The 21130-nt window shown below is 44.9% G+C and overlaps 1 protein-coding gene across 6 annotated transcripts in view; it reads right to left on the minus strand.

The window, feature by feature from the left end:
- Window positions 1-21130, minus strand: part of LOC121284923 (partitioning defective 3 homolog B-like) — an 885862-nt gene that overhangs the window by 520745 nt on the left and 343987 nt on the right. For all 6 annotated transcript variants that reach the window (XM_041200843.1, XM_041200844.1, XM_041200842.1 and 3 more), the window contains exon 5: window positions 2998-3077. In XM_041200843.1, the coding sequence (XP_041056777.1) occupies window positions 2998-3077 (80 nt within the window). The remainder of the gene's footprint in view (window positions 1-2997; window positions 3078-21130) is intronic.

Genomic DNA, 21130 nt, shown 5'->3' on the forward strand with positions numbered 1-21130 from the left:
GAGAGAGAGAGCGCGAGCGGGGGAGAGAGAGAGCGCGAGCGGGGGAGAGAGAGAGCGCGAGCGGGGGAGAGAGAGAGAGCGCGAGCGGGGGAGAGAGAGAGAGCGCGAGCGGGAGAGAGAGAGAGAGCGCGAGCGGGAGAGAGAGAGAGAGCGCGAGCGGGAGAGAGAGAGAGCGCGAGCGGGGGAGAGAGAGAGCGCGAGCGGGGGAGAGAGAGAGTGCGAGTGGGGGAGAGAGAGCAAGGAAGAGAGAGAGAACGAGCGGGGAAGAGAGAGAGAGAGAGCGAGCGGGGAAGAGAGAGAGAACGTGAGCGGGGGAGAGAGAGCGCACGAGCGGGGAGAGAGAGAGAGCGCGAGCGGGGGAGAGAGAGAGAGCGCGAGCGGGGGAGAGAGAGAGTGCGAATGGGGGAGAGAGAGCAAGGAAGAGAGAGAGAACGAGCGGGGAAGAGAGAGAGAGCGAGCGGGGAAGAGAGAGAGCGCACGAGCGGGGAGAGAGAGAGAGCGCGAGCGGGGGAGAGAGAGAGAGCGCGAGCGGGGGAGAGAGAGAGAGCGCGAGCGGGGGAGAGAGAGAGAGCGCGAGCGGGGGAGAGAGAGAGAGCGCGAGCGGGGGAGAGAGAGAGAGCGCGAGCGGGGGAGAGAGAGCGCGAGCGGGAGAGAGAGAGAGCGCGAGCGGGGGAGAGAGAGAGTGCGAGTGGGGGAGAGAGAGCAAGGAAGAGAGAGAGAACGAGCGGGGAAGAGAGAGAGAGAGCGAGCGGGGAAGAGAGAGAGCGTGCGGGAGAGAGAGAGCGAGCAAGCTGGGGGAGAGAGAGCAAATGTGGGAGAGAGGGAGAGCGAGTGCGGGAGAGAGGGAGAGTGAGTGCAGGAGAGAGAGGGAGAGCAAGCGGGGGAGAGAGAGAGAGAGCGAGCGGGGGAGAGAGAGAGAGCGAGCGGGGCAGAGAGAGAGAGCGAGCGGGGGAGAGAGAGAGAGCGAGCGGGGGAGAGAGAGAGAGCGAGCGGGGGAGAGAGAGAGAGCGAGCGGGGGAGAGAGAGAGAGCGAGCGGGGGAGAGAGAGAGAGCGAGCGGGGGAGAGAGAGAGAGCGAGCGGGGGAGAGAGAGAGAGCGAGCGGGGGAGAGAGAGCGAGCGGGGGAGAGAGAGAGAGCGAGCGGGGAGAGAGAGAGAGAGAGCGAGCGGGGGAGAGAGAGAGAGCGAGCGGGGGAGAGAGAGAGAGCGAGCGGGGGAGAGAGAGAGAGCGAGCGGGGGAGAGAGAGAGAGCGAGCGGGGGAGAGAGAGAGAGCGAGCGGGGAGAGAGAGAGAGCGAGCGGGGAGAGAGAGAGAGAGAGCGAGCGGGGGAGAGAGAGAGTGAGCGGGGGAGAGAGAGAGCGAGCGGGGGAGAGAGAGAGCGAGCGGGGGGGAGAGAGAGCAAGCGGGGGACAGAGAGAGCAAGCGGGGGACAGAGAGAGCAAGCGGGGGACAGAGAGAGCGAGCGGGGGACAGAGAGAGCGAGCGGGGGAGAGAGAGAGCGAGTGGGGAGAGAGAGAGTAAGCATGGGGGAGAGAGAGAGAGTGAGCAGTGGAGAGAGAGAGCGAGCGGAGGAAAGAGAGAGCAAGCGGAGGAAAGAGAGAGCGAGCGGAGGAAAGAGAGAGCGAGCGGAGGAAAGAGAGAGCGAGCGGAGGAAAGAGAGAGCGAGCGGAGGAAAGAGAGAGCGAGCGGAGGAAAGAGAGAGCGAGCGGAGGAAAGAGAGAGCGAGCGGAGGAAAGAGAGAGCGAGCGGAGGAAAGAGAGAGCGAGCGGAGGAGAGGGAGAGAGCGAGCGGAGGAGAGAGCGAGCGGAGGAGAGAGAGAGCGAGCGGAGGAGAGAAAGCGAGTGAGCAGAGGACAGAGAGCGAGCAAGCAGGGGAGGGGAGAGAGAGAGAGAGAGAGCGAGCAGGGGTGCGAGAAGGAGCGAGCTGGGAAGAGAGACAGAGAGCGGGGGAGAGAGAGAGCATAAGTGGGGGGGAGAGAGAGAGAGCACAAGTGGGGGGGAGAGAGAGAGAGCACAAGCGGAGGAGAGAGAGAGAGCATGAGCAGGGGAGAGCGAGCAGGGGAGGGAGAGAGGGCAAGCGGGGAAAGAGGGAGAGGGCAAGCAGGGGAAAGAGGGAGAGGGCAAGCAGGGGAAAGAGGGAGAGGGCAAGCAGGGGAGAGAGCAAGGGGGGGAGATGGCGAGCGGGGGGGAGACGGCGAGCGGGGGGAGAGCGCGAGCGGGGGGCGGGAGGGCGAGTGGGCGCGGGAGGGTGAGTGCGAGACGGTAAAGAGGGAGAGCAGGACAATGGTGAGGGGGGAGAAAGAAAGAGATGGTCAAAAAATGTCAGAGGGAGAGACAGAGATGGGGAGGCCCCTCTGATTTCCTATTTGGCTATAGTTAAACTGGTTGTCTCTTACCACTTTTATCTACCTGTTGCCCTCTTTCACTGTCAAGGAGTTGAAATTGACAGCTCATGCCCCGCATGACTGGCTTTTAAAGATTCATTCACACCAGTAAACTGTTTTTAATAAAGCCTTATTTTGTGAAACTCTGCAATGTGATATCTCATGTAATGTAGCAAAAGGAATAGTGGCGGAAACTGAGTGAGATGCTTTTCCCTTCAAAGAGAAATTGGAAAACAGTTAAAAATGTTGAGAATTGGAGAAAGTAGAAGCCATTTGAAGAAATGGGGATGATTGAACAAGCTAACCTCAATTAAGTAGACTACTGATCTGATGGTACAGTTTGCTATCAAGTTATAGGTAGGGAAATAAGTTTCTTGTCCCATTTCCCCCAACTAGAGGGCAAGAGGAAGGTCTTCCCTGGGGTGGTCCATATACCAGTACGTTCATGTGGATATTTAATAAATTTTGGAACAGCAAATGTAGCTACATTCCTTCAGAAAGTTGAGATAACAAATGACAAGAATACAAAGAAAAAAAATATACACAAGCATCTTTTCTTTCACCGAGTGAACCAGCCACCAAGTTTAGCTCTCTGACACTAAGTGATTCACCATACCTATAAGTGCATTTTGAATGGTTGTCCATCAGTCCTGAGTGGTCTGTTCTTACATCATCTGTAGGTGCCCAGTTCGCTCCCTGTAAAATTAGGACAAATGGTTACACAAGAATTGCATCTGGAGATCAGGGGGGGCTGTGTGTCAACTTAGTCAATTTTGTCAGTTCGCTCGGTTGGCATGTACGATTTACTGTGGTTCTGTTCTGAAGTACACCTCTTATGTTCCATATTTTGGACTTCTGGCAGTAGATGCTAAACAAACTGCTGAATTCAATCAACTATATAAGCAGGAATCTTAGCATCTCACGCAAGCATTACAAAGACATGATTTGTTAATGGAGGCCAATAATTTTATTGATTTGATTTTTACTTGTATGCAAATCAATAGTTTAACTTCCAAGAAGTTTTGGATTGCAAACCTTATTTATTCTGTCTTTCATTAAGAAGTCTTCATAAAACCATTGACATAAAATAGAATCTGTAACTGTAGTTGGGCTTATCTTACTGTGTCTTTGATATAGTAAGCTTTGAATTTCACAATGTTTAAGCCTTAAGCACATGGAATGAAACATAAAGCCAATGTGGACTGTGCATTTCAACACAGCGAGCTGTTACAGATAACTGACAACAAGGAAAAGTGTCCACCATATTTAGGATTGTAAATTCACTGATCTGAAGAACAAATTTAAAAAATGCTTACAAATAGTTTTTGTTCATGAATCTTGATGGTTCTAATGGCTCCCTTGCAAATGTTAATCAGTTAACTGTACTTTTGAGCTGGGGATTTTAACACATCACTATCAACCTAATTTGTGGAAAGGCTATTGTATGTATGAGAAGGTGTAACAACTGTGCAGACAAACAAGTGTACCAAGGGTGCATCTCCTAAAACTGATTGCACTGCATTGGGGTTGAGAGGTCTTGTGGCGCAGTGGGTAGCATTCCTGCCTCTGAGCCAGAAGCCCCACATTCAAGTCCCACTCTAGAGCTTGATGGCCAAGCAAGGCGTGTTCACAACATGCCAAACAGGCTGAATATCAACTTGTAACACCTTCCAACACATGCCAATGGCGGATGGGTGGTAAGAGGGAGAGAGCCCTGGTCAGCTACATGATGGAAAGAAATTAGAGCCTCTGCTATTGCTCCAGGTTACAACACGCATTTAAAAGTGTATGCTGTCGCAGCAACTGGGGGTCTGGTTGGCTCAGTTGCCCGGACAGCCTGTGTGGATCAGATTGGTGCCAAAAGCACAGTGTTCAATCCCCATTCCAGCTGGGGTATATTTGAGGGCTTACTTCCTTGCCCTACCCTACCTATGGTGGAGATCGTGGCACTGTGGGTCAGGCCTGCCTTCTGGGCGAGGAGGAGGTGGTTGGGGTCAGCATTAAAAGCCTTAGAGCACTTCATGCAAGGTACGAAAGGGAACAAAGGTAATGACATGCTAAAGAAACTCTAGCTAAGCAAGTGATTGATAACTACATTTAAAGTTTAACAATTGGCATTTATAGAGCTCCCGTAACATGGCAAAACATTCCAAGGCACCTCAGGAGTGATCATCAAACTACATTTGACAGTCACATAAGGAGATAACGGACAGGTGATCAATAGCTAGATTAAAGAAGTAAGTTTTAAAAAGCACCTTGAAGGAGGAGAGTAAGAGGGGTATGCAGGTGGTGAGATTTAGAGAGGGAATTCCAGAGCTTAAAAAAAGACTTGTATTTATATAGAGCTTTTCATGACCAAAGCACTTTGCAGCAACAAGGTACTTTTGAAGTGTAGTCACAACTGTAATGTAGGAATTCATTTTTGCTTGTTGGTTTCCCTGTCAATTATTTATCCCTCAATAAACATCACTAAAACAAATTACTTGGTCATTATCTCATCGCTATTTGTATGACCTTGCTGTGCACAAATTGGCTGCCATATTTCCACATTGCACAGTGGTTACAATTGAACAGGTATTTTGTGTCTGTCTTTACGGCAGAAGACTTAGAAAACTTTCCAAGAATAATTGAAAATCAAGTGGTGATAGGGAGGGATGAACTTAAAGCAATTACCATCACCAGGGAAAAGTTGCTAGGGAAACTATTATACCCAAACTTGACAAGTCGCTAGGGCCAGATAGCTGGCATCCTAATGTCTTAAAAGAAGTGGCAAAACAGACAATAGGTGCATTGGTTATAATTTTCCAAAATTCCATGGACTCTGGAAGGGTCCCAGAGGATTGGAAAAAAGCAAATGCAACACCTTAATGCAAGAAAGGAGTGAGACAGAAAGCTGGAAACTACAGGCCAGCTAGCCTAACATCTGTCACAGGGAAAGTGCTAGAATCCATTATTAAGGAGGTATAGCAGGGTCTTAGAAAATCACAATGTAATCAGGCAGAGCCAACACGGCTTTATGAAAGGGAAATCGTGTTTAACTGATTTATTAGAGTTTTTTTGATGAAGTACCATTCCAGGTGGATGAAGGGGGACTGGTGGATGTGGTGCACTTGGGTTTCCAAAAGGCATTTGATTAAATGCCACATCAAAAGTTACTACGCAAGATAAGAGCACACGGTATAGGGCGTAACATGTTAGCATGGATAAAGGATTGGTTAGCTACTAGGAAGCAAAGAAAATAGGGAAAAATGAGTCTTTTTCAGATTGGCAAGCTGTAAACTAATGGAGTGCCTCAGGGATCAGTGCTGGGTCCTCAACTATTTATAATCTAGATCATTGACTAGAATAAAGGGAGCAAATGTATGGGAGCTAAATTTGCCGATGGCACCAAGATAGATAAGCAAGTAAGTTATCAAGAGAAGGTAGAGAGTTTGCAAAGGGATATGGACAGGTTAAGCGAGTGGGCAAAAATTTAACAGATGAAGTATAATGTGGGTAAATGTGAACTTGTCCACTTTGGCAGGAAGAATAGAAAAGATGTATATTATTTAAATTGAAAAAGATTGCAGAACTCGGTGGTGCAGAGGGATCTGGTTGTCCTGGTACATGAATCACAAAAAGTTAGCACACAGGTACAGCAAGTGAATAGGAAGGCAAGTGGAATGTTGGTGTTTATTGCAAGAGGAATGGAATATAAAAGTGGGTTAGTTTTACTGCAGCTGAACACAGCCTTGGTGAGACTATGCCTGGAATTCTGTGTATAGTTTTGGCCTCCTTATTTGAAAAAATATATAATTGCTTTAGAAACAGTTCAGAGAAGGTTCAGTCGACCCATTCCTGGAATGGAGAACTTATCTTATGAAGAAAGTTTGAACAGTTTAGGTCTATACCCATTGGAGTTTGGAAGAATGAAAGGTGATCTTACTAAAACATGTAAGATCTTGAGGGAACTGGATAGGGTGGATACTGGGAGGAAGTTTCGCCTTGTGGGGGAAGTAGAATTCAGGGATATAGTTTACGAATAAGGTCTCCTGTTTAACACAGAGCTGAGGAGAGTTTTGTTTTCTCTCTCAGAGGGAACTCTCTTCCCCAGAACGTAGTGGGGGAAGGAGGGGGGGTGGGGGTGGGGGGGGGTTTAAAATTTATTCAAGGTTGAGTTAGATTTTTGTTACACAAGGGAGTCAAGGGTTATGGGGTACAAACAGGAAAGTGGAGCTAGGACCACAACCAAATCAGCCATGATATTATTGAATGGTGGGGCGTGGCTGTAAAGAGCCTCAAAGGAGGTCTTCTGGGGAAGTGGGTGCCTCTAAACCAGAAGCTCACAATTCAAGCCCCATTCCAGGACTTGATGGCCATGAAAGGTGAATTCATAGAATGGCCAAACAGGTCGATTATCTAGGCACAGGAAGAGAATCAAGAAGAAGAAAGTGCTTTGGAATGCCTCTGAGGTGATGAAAGGTGCCATATAAATACAAGCCTTCTGTCTTGAACTATTCTTCAGACAACCTAATACTTAGAATTATTTAGGATATAAACATTAGGGAACTTAATCATAGACCAAATATCGATCAGTTGTAACAAGTGGTATTTTGTTGAATGCTTTTAGGGCACCTGGGAAGCTGGTCAACTACAACAAAAACAACTTCCATTTATATAGCACCTTTAATGTAGCCCAGGGGGCTGCACAAGAGCATTACAAAACACAATTTGGCACCAAAGCACAAAAGGAGATATTAGGGCAGATGGCCAGAAGCTTTGTCAAAGATGCAGGCTTTGAAGAGCATCTTAAAGAAGAAGAGAAAGGTAGTAAGGCGGGGAAGTTTAAGGAGGGAACACCAGAGCTTATGGCCTTTGAAAGTCATCAATGGTGGAATGAGTAAAATCAATGATGGGCAAGAGGCCAGATGTGGAGGGGCATGGCTATCTCCGAGGATTGTAAGGCTGGAGGAGGTTAAAGAGATATGAAGGGGGCGAGGCCATGACGAAATTTGAAAGCAAAAGATGGGGGTTTTAAAATCGGTGCATTCCTTAACTAGGAGCCAATGGAGGTTCGGCTAATATTAAGTCTCTACTTTGAGATGAAAAGAACATCAACTCTTATGCAGGAAATGCAACATAGTCATGGCATTCCTTTTCACTTTGCTTCCTAGCTAATCCTCATGGTGACAAATAAAATCACCAATTAGGAAGTAGTGCATCTAGCAGTAGACAATTGAAGTTGATGGCCTTTGTTAGACTATAGAGAACTAAAGTCAGTAGGCGGCAGCCAATAAGCCTCAGGCAAGAGGTGCATTCTTATCTTGGAAAACATTGCTGCCAAGAGTTTCAAAGGCACTTTGTTAAAATATTGACCATGGGAGGTGCCCTGGCCATGCTTAAAATATTAGGTAATACTGCCTCCATTTGTAACATGATCCTACCAAGGCTCTATCACGGTATTTTTATCGTGCAAAAGGAGGCCATTCGGGGATCAAAGCCGATGATGGACAAGCTTATCTTGCAGAGAAAAAACAAGGACATCAGGATTATCAGAAGTGACAACACCAACAAGAGACAACGGGCTGGCCAAAGTTGTTCTTTTAATGTAAATGTAATACATGTGCACAAGCATATGCCAAAAATCAGAGCTGCCAATGTCTGAGTCTAGGTTCCAAATTGGCACTTCAGACTGTTTGTGATGCCCATTTCTTTCCTGGAAATGTTAGATAGAACAGGGATGTTCTGTTCTCAGCCCCACCGTGACTACATCTGAAAGAGATTTATTTTGAGCTAATAATTTGTTTTGAACATTTGCAGTTTCAGTCATACCCAGACTGACTGGGGGCTAGTTTTCCTGGTGCCCCTACAATCAGTGTATTTACTGAGGGTAGGGAGTAGCAGGAGGATGTAGTCCAACAAGTCTACATAGCACATAGCCCTTCTGTTAAAGGGAAAGGAAATCTTTGCCTCACCTGTAACTCAAAATTGCAAAGTCAGTACAAAAACTAGGGCCAGTGTTGAGTTACAGGTTAACACATACGCACGCTCAATAATCTTCAAGATTAGCAATTCCATTGAGTAGGATTTCAACGGGACAGTTCAGTTGACTTGAAGAGAGGTGAACAGGCCAACATTTACTCATACTGATGCAGACTTGCACATAACTTGGGACAAATTTTGTTACAAATTTGCTTTTGTAAAGCAATAAACTGCAGGAAGCTTCCTTCACTACAGATTGTAAGATACTTGAATGTTACGACCAGTCAATGGTGAGCCACTGGACTCAAGTATAATGACTTCAGCTAAAATTGGTAGTGCTGAAGAAATTCTAACACCTTTCTGTTTGCATTCCAGACTGCTAGCCAGTATAAACAATGTAGTGTTAGAATAACATAAAGTACTTCATTAAAAAAATGTATTGATGTGCTTTAAAACAGTTCTAATTACTCCTTGGGGGAGAGGGGGAAATTCACTGATCATCAGCAACAACCTACCCAAAGGAGAGACAACAGATCCGTTTGGCCTTGTATAATCCAGCTGTTGGTTAAGTAGAATGCGCACAGGGACATCACCTTGTGGCCTTGAAATACTTGAGCTGTGGCCAATCTTCCACTGTCTCTGCATTTCACTTCCCCACCATAATTACAAGCAGAACAACAGGCAGGCAGTGAGTTAGAGTGCAGTTCTTCGAACTGAATCTCTCCAATGGGAGCGAGCGCTGAAGGGGGAAAAATAAAAGAGACAGAAGACAACAGACGGAAAAAAGCAAAGAGGAGAGAGAGAGACAGAGATAAAGAGATTAGGAATGAAAGGAATGAATTTCAGAGAGTGAGAAGCCAATGTGTTGCAAACGTGCGGGGGGAGATGCACAACAGGACTGAGTTAGAGGAACAGGAGTTTGGGGCAAAGGATTGGGGGGTGGGGGCATAGTTTCTAGGCCTAAAATAGGTTACAAAAGATTTGGAATTGAGACCTTACAGGCTTTTAAGCAAAGATGAGAATGTAATATTTTAGGGTACTGGTCAACAAAAATTCAATGTTGTTCAGTACAGATACAGGGAATGGGCTAATAAGACTTGGATGTGGAATAGGATAGGGGCAGCAGAGTTTTAGACAGAGTTAAGTTACAGAACATGGAGAATGGGAGACCATCTGAATAGTTGAGTCTGGATGTGTCAAGGTTTCAGTCCTCTTGGGGATATGTAAAAGATTCCAAGGCACTATTCAAAGAACAGTAGAAATGCACTACCTAGTGCCCTCGCCAGCATTTCTCCATCAAGCTACATCATTAAAATAGGTTATCTGGTCCTTACCTCATTGCTGTTTGTGGGAGCCTGCTGTGCGCAAATTTCCAGCCTCATTTCCTGCATTATAACACTCCAAATATATTTTATTGGCTGTGAAGTGCATTTATCTGACCTTGGCTTAATGTCTCATCCAAAAGACAGCACATCCAATGGTGCAGCACTGCCTCAGTACTGTACTGCACGTGTCAATTCTAGATTTTATTCTCAATTTTCCAGAGTCAAAAACATTAGTGTTACCAACTGAGCCACAGCTGTCATAGGCAATAACACCGAGTCTGGAACAACAGCAAGAATGCTCTTCTGAGTATACACAGAGAGATTTCATTGTTCAAAGCTATGGCAGAGTATCATGCAATCACTTATTTTTTATCCCCATGTGCTTCGTAAGCTATCACCCATGGAGACTGTAATATTCAGGGCGCAGGACGCTCCCATACTCGTTACATTTGATCCCGCCGAGTGACCAAAACTTGGAGCGTGTTGATAGGTCACCCAGATCAGTTCAAGGGTCAGTAAAGAGCAGTTTAAGAGTCAATCAGTTTTAGTCAGTCAGACAGCCAGGAGCAGAAGTTGTTCCATGCAACTAGAGTGCTGTTGTTAGCTCTGAGGAGTTGGGTTAGCAATCTCCAGGCATTCAGGGCTCCAGAGATCTCCTGAGCAGCTGAGAAGGTAGAGGAAGGGCAATGGTTCCAAGATGGAGAGAGCTCAGAGGAAGCCCAGGGATCCATTTATTGCTAGGCATCGCTGGGGATATTAGAGCTTGGTGAAATCCAAGGCAGTGCCAGCCAGTGGAGCTAGGCAGCTATTAAAAAGAGTTGAACTTGCACCAGTATTTAGAGGCTAGAGTGCAAACTTGGGAAACCAAGGGAACACAGTCTCAGGGGGCGAGATTGAAACCCTGGGAGGTGAGCAGTCGTTGAGGCAGTCCAAGTCGGAACGACTTTTGGAGGGAATTCCGAAGCTAGATCTTCAAAAGGGAAGTCTGAAGACTTGCAATCCCTCATAAGGGAGGCAGAATTTTAATGAGATTGCATAACTCACAGTGAAAATTGACATCTGGGTGGGCTGCTGAGAAACCCATGTGATCTGTCTTGGTCACATCTGCCATTTATTGCGCAGGGTGGTGTATTTGACCACAGTTTGCCTGTTAATTCACATGTTGATTCCAAATGTTAGAGTATCAGTTAGATACTGTAAATTTTTTACTTTTCTGACTTTGTATAGTACAGTTTATTTTGTTTGTTCAAAAACTGTGGAACCTTGTGGTTTTGTTCTCTGAGCAAATACCTGGGATCTCAAACTTTGCTTAAAATACAAATAAGTTACTAGACCCTAGCCAGATCGTAACAAATTTGGGGGTCTGGTCTAGGGTAATAACAAGAGATTATGAGACAGAGGCCCTGTTCATTAAGAGAGGACAGTGAGTAGACGATATGAAAGAGTTCAAAGTTGAATTCTGAGGCCTTTTGGTAGGCCCTGGAATGAAGTTAAGCAGACATCATATGCATGGGATCAGATTCTAGGGCAGAACAAGCGACAACTGGAATGGATCAGAGGTACTGAGTGAAGATTTCCAGTGGAGGAGCAGAAAACAGCCACAGAATTATGCCAGATCTGGCAGCAAAGGCAGAGAATACAGTCTCGCTGAAAGTGGCAGCAAAGGTAAAAACCGTAGTGAAGCTCAGATTCCAATGAAGGAATTAAATTTGGCTCAGCGCAAAGAGATAGAGAGGCATGCGTGAGAATGTGCATGAGAAAGGAGTGAGATAGAGCGGGTGGAAAGATAATGAGCATGTACAAGAAAGAGCATGTGCAAAGGAAAGAAGGAAATAGAAAGTCACTGCACAGGATAATGCAATAGAAATAAGATTGGATGAATTAAACATGAAAAAAATCACCTCATTTTCCCTCACTTCTGGTGCCATCTAATTGCTTCTTTCAATCAATCTTTTATTATAGTCTTCCAATGTTGGCCTGTCCTCTTTCAGTGCCACAAAAATGTGCTGGAATGGATTGGTACTTGTCTGTCATTGAACTTACAGCATCAACAGCCATTACCTCGCTCGTCATCCTCAGAAGAACTACTGGAACAAGCAGCACCAACCTATTTCTTCCCTCTCACTCAGCCCCTTGCTTTAAAAACATAACTGAATACCACCTCTGAACACCCAGATCATGTTGCGCGCTACAAGCCACAACTGGCAGTAGAGAACATAGTGACATTAAGCCAAGGGAGAAAAATGCAGTGAATTGACCCCTTATTTTCCGGTTTGCTATCTTGTTCTCTGGGATGAAAGTTAATGGCTTCCTGCAGCAGCAAGCAACAAAATGTATGAACATCATTATATTGGTAAAATTCACAGTATTTGATGATATACATCCAGAATAGCTCAATGAGATTCCTTTACAGGGACATCTCAAGTGATGCTGAATACATGGAGTGGGGTAGTCCAGTGAGATCACAGAGTTCAGGAGAATTTGGTTACAGAAGCAGAGGCAAAAGAAATGATGCCAGATATCACACTTAGACTGGGTCCTGGAGTGCATCAAACTGAATCACTGTACTGAAAAAAACTAAAAGATAGTGGAGAAGTAGATTTCCAGTACAGCACCACCTGGAGTACAGGTTGAACAGTTGCCTCTTCCACACATTGATTGCCCTGGCCAATACTTGCCCCTAAATCAACAACACTAAAACAGATAATGCTAATCATTATCACATTGGGAGCTTGCTGTGCACAACTTGTTCACCATATTTAATGCATTACAAAAATGGCCATATTTTAAAAGTACTACATTGACTGTAATGTGCTTTGCAATGGCCTGAGGTTGTCAAAGACACTGGCTGGGGTTTTCCATGCCCGCTAGTGCCAGGAACATTTGGTGGCATAAGTGGCCAAATGGCGTAATCGGTTCCATGATGGCGTGAAACCAGTTTGTGATTGTCCACTCAGCTCACCGATGTCGGGCTGCGTTTCCCGCCATCGGACGTTGGAAACCTCATTGTAATACATCAGCATATCACTATAAGGCCAGCCCAGCAGACTCATTCCCCCTCGGCTGGATCATCTACTCACGTCGGCGGGTGTTTCTCAACAGCACATAAGCAACTTGCACACTTCGCTCAGGACTTCAAGGTTTGTTTGCCTACCTTGCTTTGGTAAGCACTCAGTCATCATGCTAGGCCTCACAGACAGCACCATATCACTTTTAGGGGGGCTCGTGGGTAGATCTCTACCTGCCAGATCAGCCATATGTGGGTGGATTTTCAATGGCTGCAGGGCAAGCTCTTGCTTGGGAAGGAAGAGAAATGGTCCCAGGCAAGGGAAGAGGCTTCAGGATAAGAGCTGTGCTGGGGAAGGAGGGTATCCCCGGGGTGTGTGGGAGGGCACATGTTGAACTGTGCAAGTGGCCTCAAGATGGTGAGGGCTGAGGAGGCAGTCTCCAAGGGAGATGAAGTCAAATGGACATATGAGGACATGTGTGTGAGAATGGGTGGTCGTGTCCCTTGAGCTGGCAGTAAGTGAGATGCCAGTGAATGCATGATGAGTTTGAGTTTGTGAGTTTAGAGTGATGAGATGGTTCCCATACCCTGGTTGCATAGGTGAGATCATTCATCCTCTATCTGCATTGGATGGCCAACCTCTTCTGTGCAACATTGGCATTGATCACCACTGTCATTGCCTACCAAGCCAGAGTGGTAATGTAGCTGCCCTTCCTGTGGCCAGAGCAGAGGTAGAGCTCATCACAGTGGGCCTTCACGGGGTCCAAAAGGCGCTTGCTTTTTTGGGGCCGTGTCTTCTTTGCTGCAGTCCTGGGCTGAGTGCGGCTGTACTTTAAATGTGGTGCCTGGCATGTTGAAGCGGCGAGGTGGGCAAATGAATGCCCGCCCACCATCGAAATGGTGTGTTTCCCGGGAATGCATAACTAATGCAGCGGGTTTGTGGCGATATAGCATAAAAAGCCGCCAATTTGGCCGGCAGGTAAATTTTACCCACCTGCTACCACGCTTAGTGCAAATCTGGGGCAATTCCACCCATTATATAAATGCAAGCCTTTCGTTTTATACAGTCCTCATGAGGTGCAATGGGGTCAGCAAAAGACTTCTTTAAATATGTTTGGAAATACAGCTTCTGACTTCTGCTTGATTATATAAAAAACTGGAGAGATAAACATTAAAGAAATTAGATATTAGGCAAGTCTGGAGAGTAGGCTATTAGAGGATATGTATGCATTCCAAAGCATAACTTAATTATTATTTAGTAGGTGAAGACTAAAGCAAAAGATTACGTATAGACAGTGTTAATACAATTAAAAATAAGCATGCAAGTCACTACTGAAATAGCCATAATAATCTCCAAATCTAAAGAAACTTGATCTGCATTTTATGGTGTGCAGAGAAAAGTTTGGATTACCAAAAGTCACAGCAATAGACCAAGAATATTCTTTGCATACTATGCGAGATTGGCCATTTATAGGACACCATTCAAGGGTTTAAATAAACATCTCCTTTATAACAACAACAATGGGGCAATGTGAGAAGAAAATGTTTCCACACAGAAGGCTTATGAGAGCAGAGAACGCCTATCCATAAGGAAAAAGCAAGTAAAACTTGGGAAATGACTGGTACTGGTCCAAACTGGTCTTGTATACCTCAAAAAAGAACGCCAGTTCGGACCAGTACCAGTCATTTCCCAAGTTTTACTTGTTTTTCCTTCTGGGTAACCACAAGTGGCTAGAGGGATGGCGACTAACATGGAAGTGACAATGGGATAGAAGTGGATTCATGGAATCCAAGAATCGAACACAACAGGAGGCCATTTGGCCATGAAAGAACAATCTTGTCCCGCTGCTCTTTTCCCAGAGCCCTGCAGATTTCTCCTTTTCAACTATATATCCAATTCTCTTTTGAAAGTTTCTACTGAATCTGCTTCCACCACCCTTTCAAACAGTGTATTCCAGATCAAAACAACTCGCTGCGTAAATAAATTCTCACCTCACCTCTGTTTCTTTTGCCAAAATTATCTTGATCCTGTACCCTCTGGCTACCAACCCCAACTGCCAAGAGCAACAGCTTCTATCAGTTCTACTCTATCAAAACCTTTCATAATATTGAACAACTCTATTAATTCTCCCTTGTCCTTCTCTGCTTTAAAGAGAACAATCCCACCCTCTCGAAGCTCTCCAGATAACTCAAGTCCCTCATTCCTGTTACCATTCTAGTAAATCTCCTACGTACCCTCTCCAGGGCCTTGGCTTTCTTTCTAAAGCCTGCCGCCCAGATTTGGACGTAATGCTCCAACTGAGAACTAGCCAGTCATCTACAAAAATTCAGCATAACTTCCTTCAATGTTGCAACAGGAGAGTTAGCACCAGCACAGCCACGATGGGCTGAATGGCTTTTCATTCACTTCTTATCAGTCTTTAACGCCAATGTTGCTGAAAACTAAACTTTAAGAGTAACACAAGAAGGGTGTTTTATTTTGCTTTCTACTCTTCTCTCCATTCAGAGAACCTTAATATCGAATTGCCCAAGAAGAACTAAACATGCTGACAGCTGTTGACCAATGTTGAACAAAAAGTAATGGTGCAACTCGAAATCCGAAATATGACGAGGTTACGAAACTTGCCAGCTAAATGTTGTTCAGTCAATCCCCTTTCCCAACACCAATGTTATGTGGGTTCGCTGAGAATTACATCCTTGCAGGGGCAAGCTAATGTGTCCTTGCATAGGTGACAGTACTGCAAAGAAATGGATCATCTGAATGGCTCTGGTACATTTGTGAGAATTGTGACCACGGTCCAAATAAATGCAAGCATTTCTTTGCACAGAAGAACAATTTTTACCTTATAATTGGTGTGATTTTTTAATGATATTCTTAAAAATCAGCATTCCAGATACAAAAATAAGTAATATACATGGATGTGACATGACAGATTTTACATATTTAATGTGCTATTCCCTATTTGCTGTTAAATTTGTACATTGGCAAAGTTGTGAATTACATCTCATTTTTTTTTCCTGTGGCTGGATTCCGAAGTGTTTTTTTCTTTGATTTGTTGCAAACTTTAATCACTAAGCAAGCACACAAGTAGGAACCCAGAGTGCGATCTGAGTCTCTGCTCCTTAATTCTATCTGTTGCTAAACATAAACACCCTTCTTCCCCAACACACCCGCCACCCCCCCCCCCCCCCCCCCCCCCCCACCACCGCTGCCACCCCCTACCCCCCCAACCATCCTCCCTCTAAACCTCTATTAATTGCTTTGGGAGTTTTAATAATGAGTTTTCTTTCGTCTAAAAATAATCTGAGCAGATTTATGAATAGATCCTTCAAGGTCTTTGAAAAGTTGCTTTGTTTTGTCGACTGTTGTATTTGAAGTACTAAGTTTTTATCATTAACTGCGTTTTGTGAAATGGATACACTAAATGGTATGAAAACTAGTTAACAGATGCATACTTGTAACATACAGTGGCCAGCTGGCTGCCACACTGAAATATATTTTTGCTGCTAATGCATTGCCAGGGGAAGCAAATTCTGCAAAATCTCTCACAGTAGCTTAATTTCTGGGGGCTGTCCATAATGGCCCTAAAATGTAGTCACTGTACAAGAGCTGTTTGTCAACAGTGCCCAGTGAAACTGAATAGTGGCATTGATTTAACTGTTGTCATTTTTAATTAATTGTAGAAAAAACTTGCTTTTCACAACCTCAGGAGATCTCAAAGCACTTTACAGCCAATGAAGTAGTGCACTTTTGAAGTGTAGTCACTGATGTAATGTAAGAAATGTTGTAAAGCTGAATTTCTAACCAACAATGAACCATTTGGAAGAGTGTTTGAAGTTCAAGGAGGAAGTGTGATGCTACAGCTGTTATATTCGTACTTATTTAACTTTCCTCAACACTTCTACATTATAGATTTGCTACTTATGAAACAACAGTAAAAAATACAACTCACTTGAGCATTGTGGGTGAGTCACACAATTAACCTTTCACCCCCTCCAACCAGAGCTTGAATCCACACCAGATCAACTGAAAACAAAGGCTACTTTACCTCTCCATCAGAATTAGGGTCCAGAGTCAGCAGACACTTGCGCATAATTTAGCAAAAATTAGCAATCTAACTTTGGTAAACCACAGAATAAACTGGATTGGAAAACAGATTGTTGTAGTGGTACAGTATTGGGTGCTGATCTACGGTTGGAGTTAAGGCATTCTATATGTTGAGGGATGCACTAAAGCTTCGGGCAGCTACTGCAAAGGCTCGATGGGGAAAGGTCAGTCTAAGGCCCTCCCTCCATGGCACACCGAGGGGCTGGAATCAGTGTAAAACCTCTCGAGCTGTATGCACCAAAGCACTTTTGACATGGGCTGCATATTGTAATCGTAAGTCAGAGTCATTTATGGCACAGGGGGGACCATTTGGCCCACCAAGTGTATGTCAGCTCTCAGCAGAGCGATCCAGTCAGTCCCATTCCTCCAATTATATCCCCTTAGCCCCACAGATTTATTTCCTTCAAGTGCCCGTCTAATTTCCTTTTGAAATCATTCAAAATAGGAAAACATTCCAGTTCTTAAATATCTGAGAATAAATATTGAAGGGAAATGTACAAGTTAGCTTACTTAGCTTGCTCATCTGGTTGGTGTGGGGGGTTGGGGGCGGGGAGTGTGTTGGTTCTGACACACAGCCTTCATCAGGTTTTTCAGGTGTCCATACACCTATGCTCATTCCTACACAAATGAGACAAATGGCCAGAAACACCTCTTTCTACCTCCTAATCGTGACAGCAAAGTGCCTGCACCATTTGAATTTTTTTTTTTAAAAAGCTATTATTGTAGTCAGACACCTATGATTGCTACATACTGCAATGAAAAATATTGAATTATTTTGTACTGGATATAATGTGAAATTTCAGCTGTTGTGTAATGTATTTTTTACAAATTTCATGAAAAATATAGTTTTTTTAAAAAGAAAAAATTGTTGGGGTTGGAGTTAAGGCACTTGTTGGGGAAGATGCCACCCCATTCAGTTGGATCGTGCCGTACCATCTGTCCCTCATGCAAGAAGAATAGCGCCTTTGATCACAAATCCATCAGCCATTGAACTTTGCGTAACATCCTCGAGGCTCTGCAGGAAACCGAGGACTCTGTTGAATGTTCCCTAAGGAGGCTATCAAAATCATTTAGCAGAACGCCTCATCGACAGAACTTTCAAAAACCACCAAGATGTAGCATTGACTGGTGGTGAGAAGGGCCCTCTCCGTCAGATCCTTCATGCACATAAACTCATCGCCTCTGCATGTTGCTCTCGAGGCAGCTGCATTGGGAAAAAGGTCATCACGCACCTTCTTCGGAAATGTGCCTTTGGCAAAGTAGAGCTGGGAAGAGATGGAGTGGCTTTTGTTGAGGTTCATTCTGAGTAACTCTGTAACACAGCACTATGGGCTGTTCCCAGGGATGCCGGACAGAGATAAACATCAACTGCTGCTGAAGGACCATCAACTCAGTGAAAGGCACTCTTTGGTCTGCCTGAAACTTGTGGGTCTTCCAGTGCATGGAACTGTTAACAACTGAGTGTGGCTGACTGGCACATTCCAAGGTCCAGGACTATGTGCTGAGGGACACATTAAAGCTTGAGCTAGCTGCAAAGGCTCATGGTGGAAAGTATTTTGAATTATAGTCACTGCTGTAATGTACAGAAATATGATGGTCAATTTTGCACTCAATTAAGGCGTCACAAACAGCGATGTGACAATGACTGGATACTAGGATTTAGTGATATTGGTTGAGGGATAAATATTGGCCAGGGCGCTGTAAGGACTCTCCTAAATAGTACCATGGGATTACTTACATCAAAGTGGGGGGGGGGGGGGTGTGCAGAAAAGACTTATTGTTTAAAATCTCACCTGAAAGGTGGCATATTCAACAGTGCAGAATGCCCTCTGTACACACAGAATTATGTGGTCAGGTATCTAGAGTGGGACACTCACCCACAACCTTTTATCTCAGGGCCAAGAGTGCTACCAAATAGGCCAAGGCTAACATGTAAAGAAGTTTAAAGAAAAGATTTAACTCTCAGGCTTGTGTTTGAAGTGGGTTTCCATTTCAGTTCTCAACAAATGATGTAAGTGCCAGCTTGGCTCAGTTGGCAGCTTTAACACCTCTCGAGAGTGTGAAGGTGTGGATTTGAGCTGCACTTCATGGTTTGAGCACATAATCTAAGCAACATTTCACTGCCGCACTCGAGTTGTAATTTGTTTTTGAATGGGACATTAAACCGAGACCTGGTCTATTTGCTTAGGTGGTAATAAATGATTGCATGACACTATTTGAAGAGGCGGGGTTTCCTGATATTTTTGAGGCAACATTCTTCTCTGTTGGATCCACCACCTAAAGCAGACCAAAGGGCCATTTTGGTGCTATTTGTGGGATCTTACTGCGTACAAATTGGCTGTCACATTGATCTACATAATCAGAGACTGCACATCAAAACATAATTGGTTGTGAAGTACTCTGGAAGCATCCCAAGGATGCAGCAAGACACTCTACAAAGGCAAGCTGTCTGGTTTTGATCCATTATAATTGTACCAATGAATTGGCTCTGCTCCTCCTCCTGTGTCGGATTTGGGGATTACAGGCTCAGTTCGACGCAGGACACACATGCACACTGGAAACAATCGCCAGCAAATGTTTACAGGAAACCAATTTGATTTCACACTGCAACGATTTCACGATTAGCTTCTTATGGCTTTCATTATACGTAGCCCTGTACATTAATTGATTAGCTTGAAAACTTGCCTTGTCAGCAACACTTTATGGCTGATTTGCTAAGTGTCAAACATTTGTGATAGATCAAATATTTCTTCAGAAAGCAGTTTCAAATTGCCGCCAAATAGTGACGGTCATTGCCAAAGAAGGAAAATAATATAGGCAAATAAGTGACAAGAAATAAAATGTAGCCATGAAATAGAGACCGCGGTGGAAAGTTACAGGGTATTAAACCTTCCTCAGGTTACGAGGATACATATATTCACTATAGTGGATTAGATTTGCTTTGTGGTAAGCAGGGAACTCTGGAGGAGCTGCAACAGGAATGATTTCAAAGGCTCGGTTTCACTCCAAGTTTACCAGATGACCGAATTTCAACTTGCGAAGGTGGAGATTGTGCGAGTCAGGAAAGAATGCACCTATCGTTCATCACCTGCTTAAGAAGATTATTAATCTTAGCACTGCACAAAATATTGAAAACCAATGGGGGTTACATTACTTCAGTAGGGATGGGGTGGTGTTTTGGCGTGAGTTGGTAGTCTGAGATGGCATCACTGACCGCTGGTGTGGGTTTTTTTTATTCGTTTACAAGGCGTGGCTGGCAAAGTCAACATTTATTGCCCAGCCCTAATTACCCTTGAGAAGGTGGAGGTGCGCCAGCTTCTAGAACCACTGCAGTCTGTGTGGTATATGCACACCCAGGGTGTTGTTAGGGAGGAGTTCCAGGATTTTGACACAATGATAGTGAAGGAACGGTGATGTATTTCCAAGTTAGGATGGTGGCGGGCAACTTGCAAGTTGTGGTATTCCCAACCACCTGTTGTGCTTGTTCTTTTAGGTGGCAGAGGTCACAGGTTTAGAAGGTGCTGTTGAAGGAGCTTTGGCCAGTTGTTGCAGTGCATCCTGTATATGGTACGCACACTGCCACTGTGCATTGGCGGTGGAGGGAGTGAATGTTTATGGTAGTGAATGGAGTGCCAATCAAATAGGATATTTTATCTCAAGTGATGTCAAGCTTATTGAGTGGCTTTGGACCTGTACTCATCCAGCCAAGTAGAGAGTATTCCAGCTCACTCCTAATTGCACCTTGTAGATGAAGCACAAGTTTTGGGGAGTCAGGAGGTGAGTTACTCGCTGCAGAATATCCAGCCTCTGACCTACTCATAACCATAGTATTTGTGCAACTGGCCCAGTTGTTACTGATTCATGGTGACCCCCAGGATATCGATGCTGGGGATTCAGCAATAGGTAATGCCGTTGAATGTGAAGGGGAGCTGGTTAGATCCTCTCTTGTCAGAGATGGTCATTGTCTGGCACTAGTGCATTATGAATGTTGCTTGCCACTTAACAGTGTAAGCCTGAACCTTGTCTAGCCGTTACTGCACATGGCACAGACTACTCCATTATCTAAGAAGTTGGGAATGGAGCTGTTGCATGCACACCTTGGCTCAATGGCAGGACTCTCATCAGAAGGTTCTGGGTTCAAATCTCACTCCAGCGAGATGAGTGCATAAACTAGCCTGTCCCTCTAGCGCAACCCAGAGGGAATGCTGCACTATCGGAGGTGCCGCCTTTTAGATGAGATGTTAAACTGCATCTACACTCTCAAGAAGATGTAAAAGATCTCATAGCACTATTTCTAAGAAAAGCAAGGAATTTCTACTTGGGGTTCTGGTCATTATATATCCCTCAA

This window comes from Carcharodon carcharias, chromosome 12, assembly GCF_017639515.1.
Source record: "Carcharodon carcharias isolate sCarCar2 chromosome 12, sCarCar2.pri, whole genome shotgun sequence".
NCBI lineage: Eukaryota > Metazoa > Chordata > Chondrichthyes > Lamniformes > Lamnidae > Carcharodon > Carcharodon carcharias.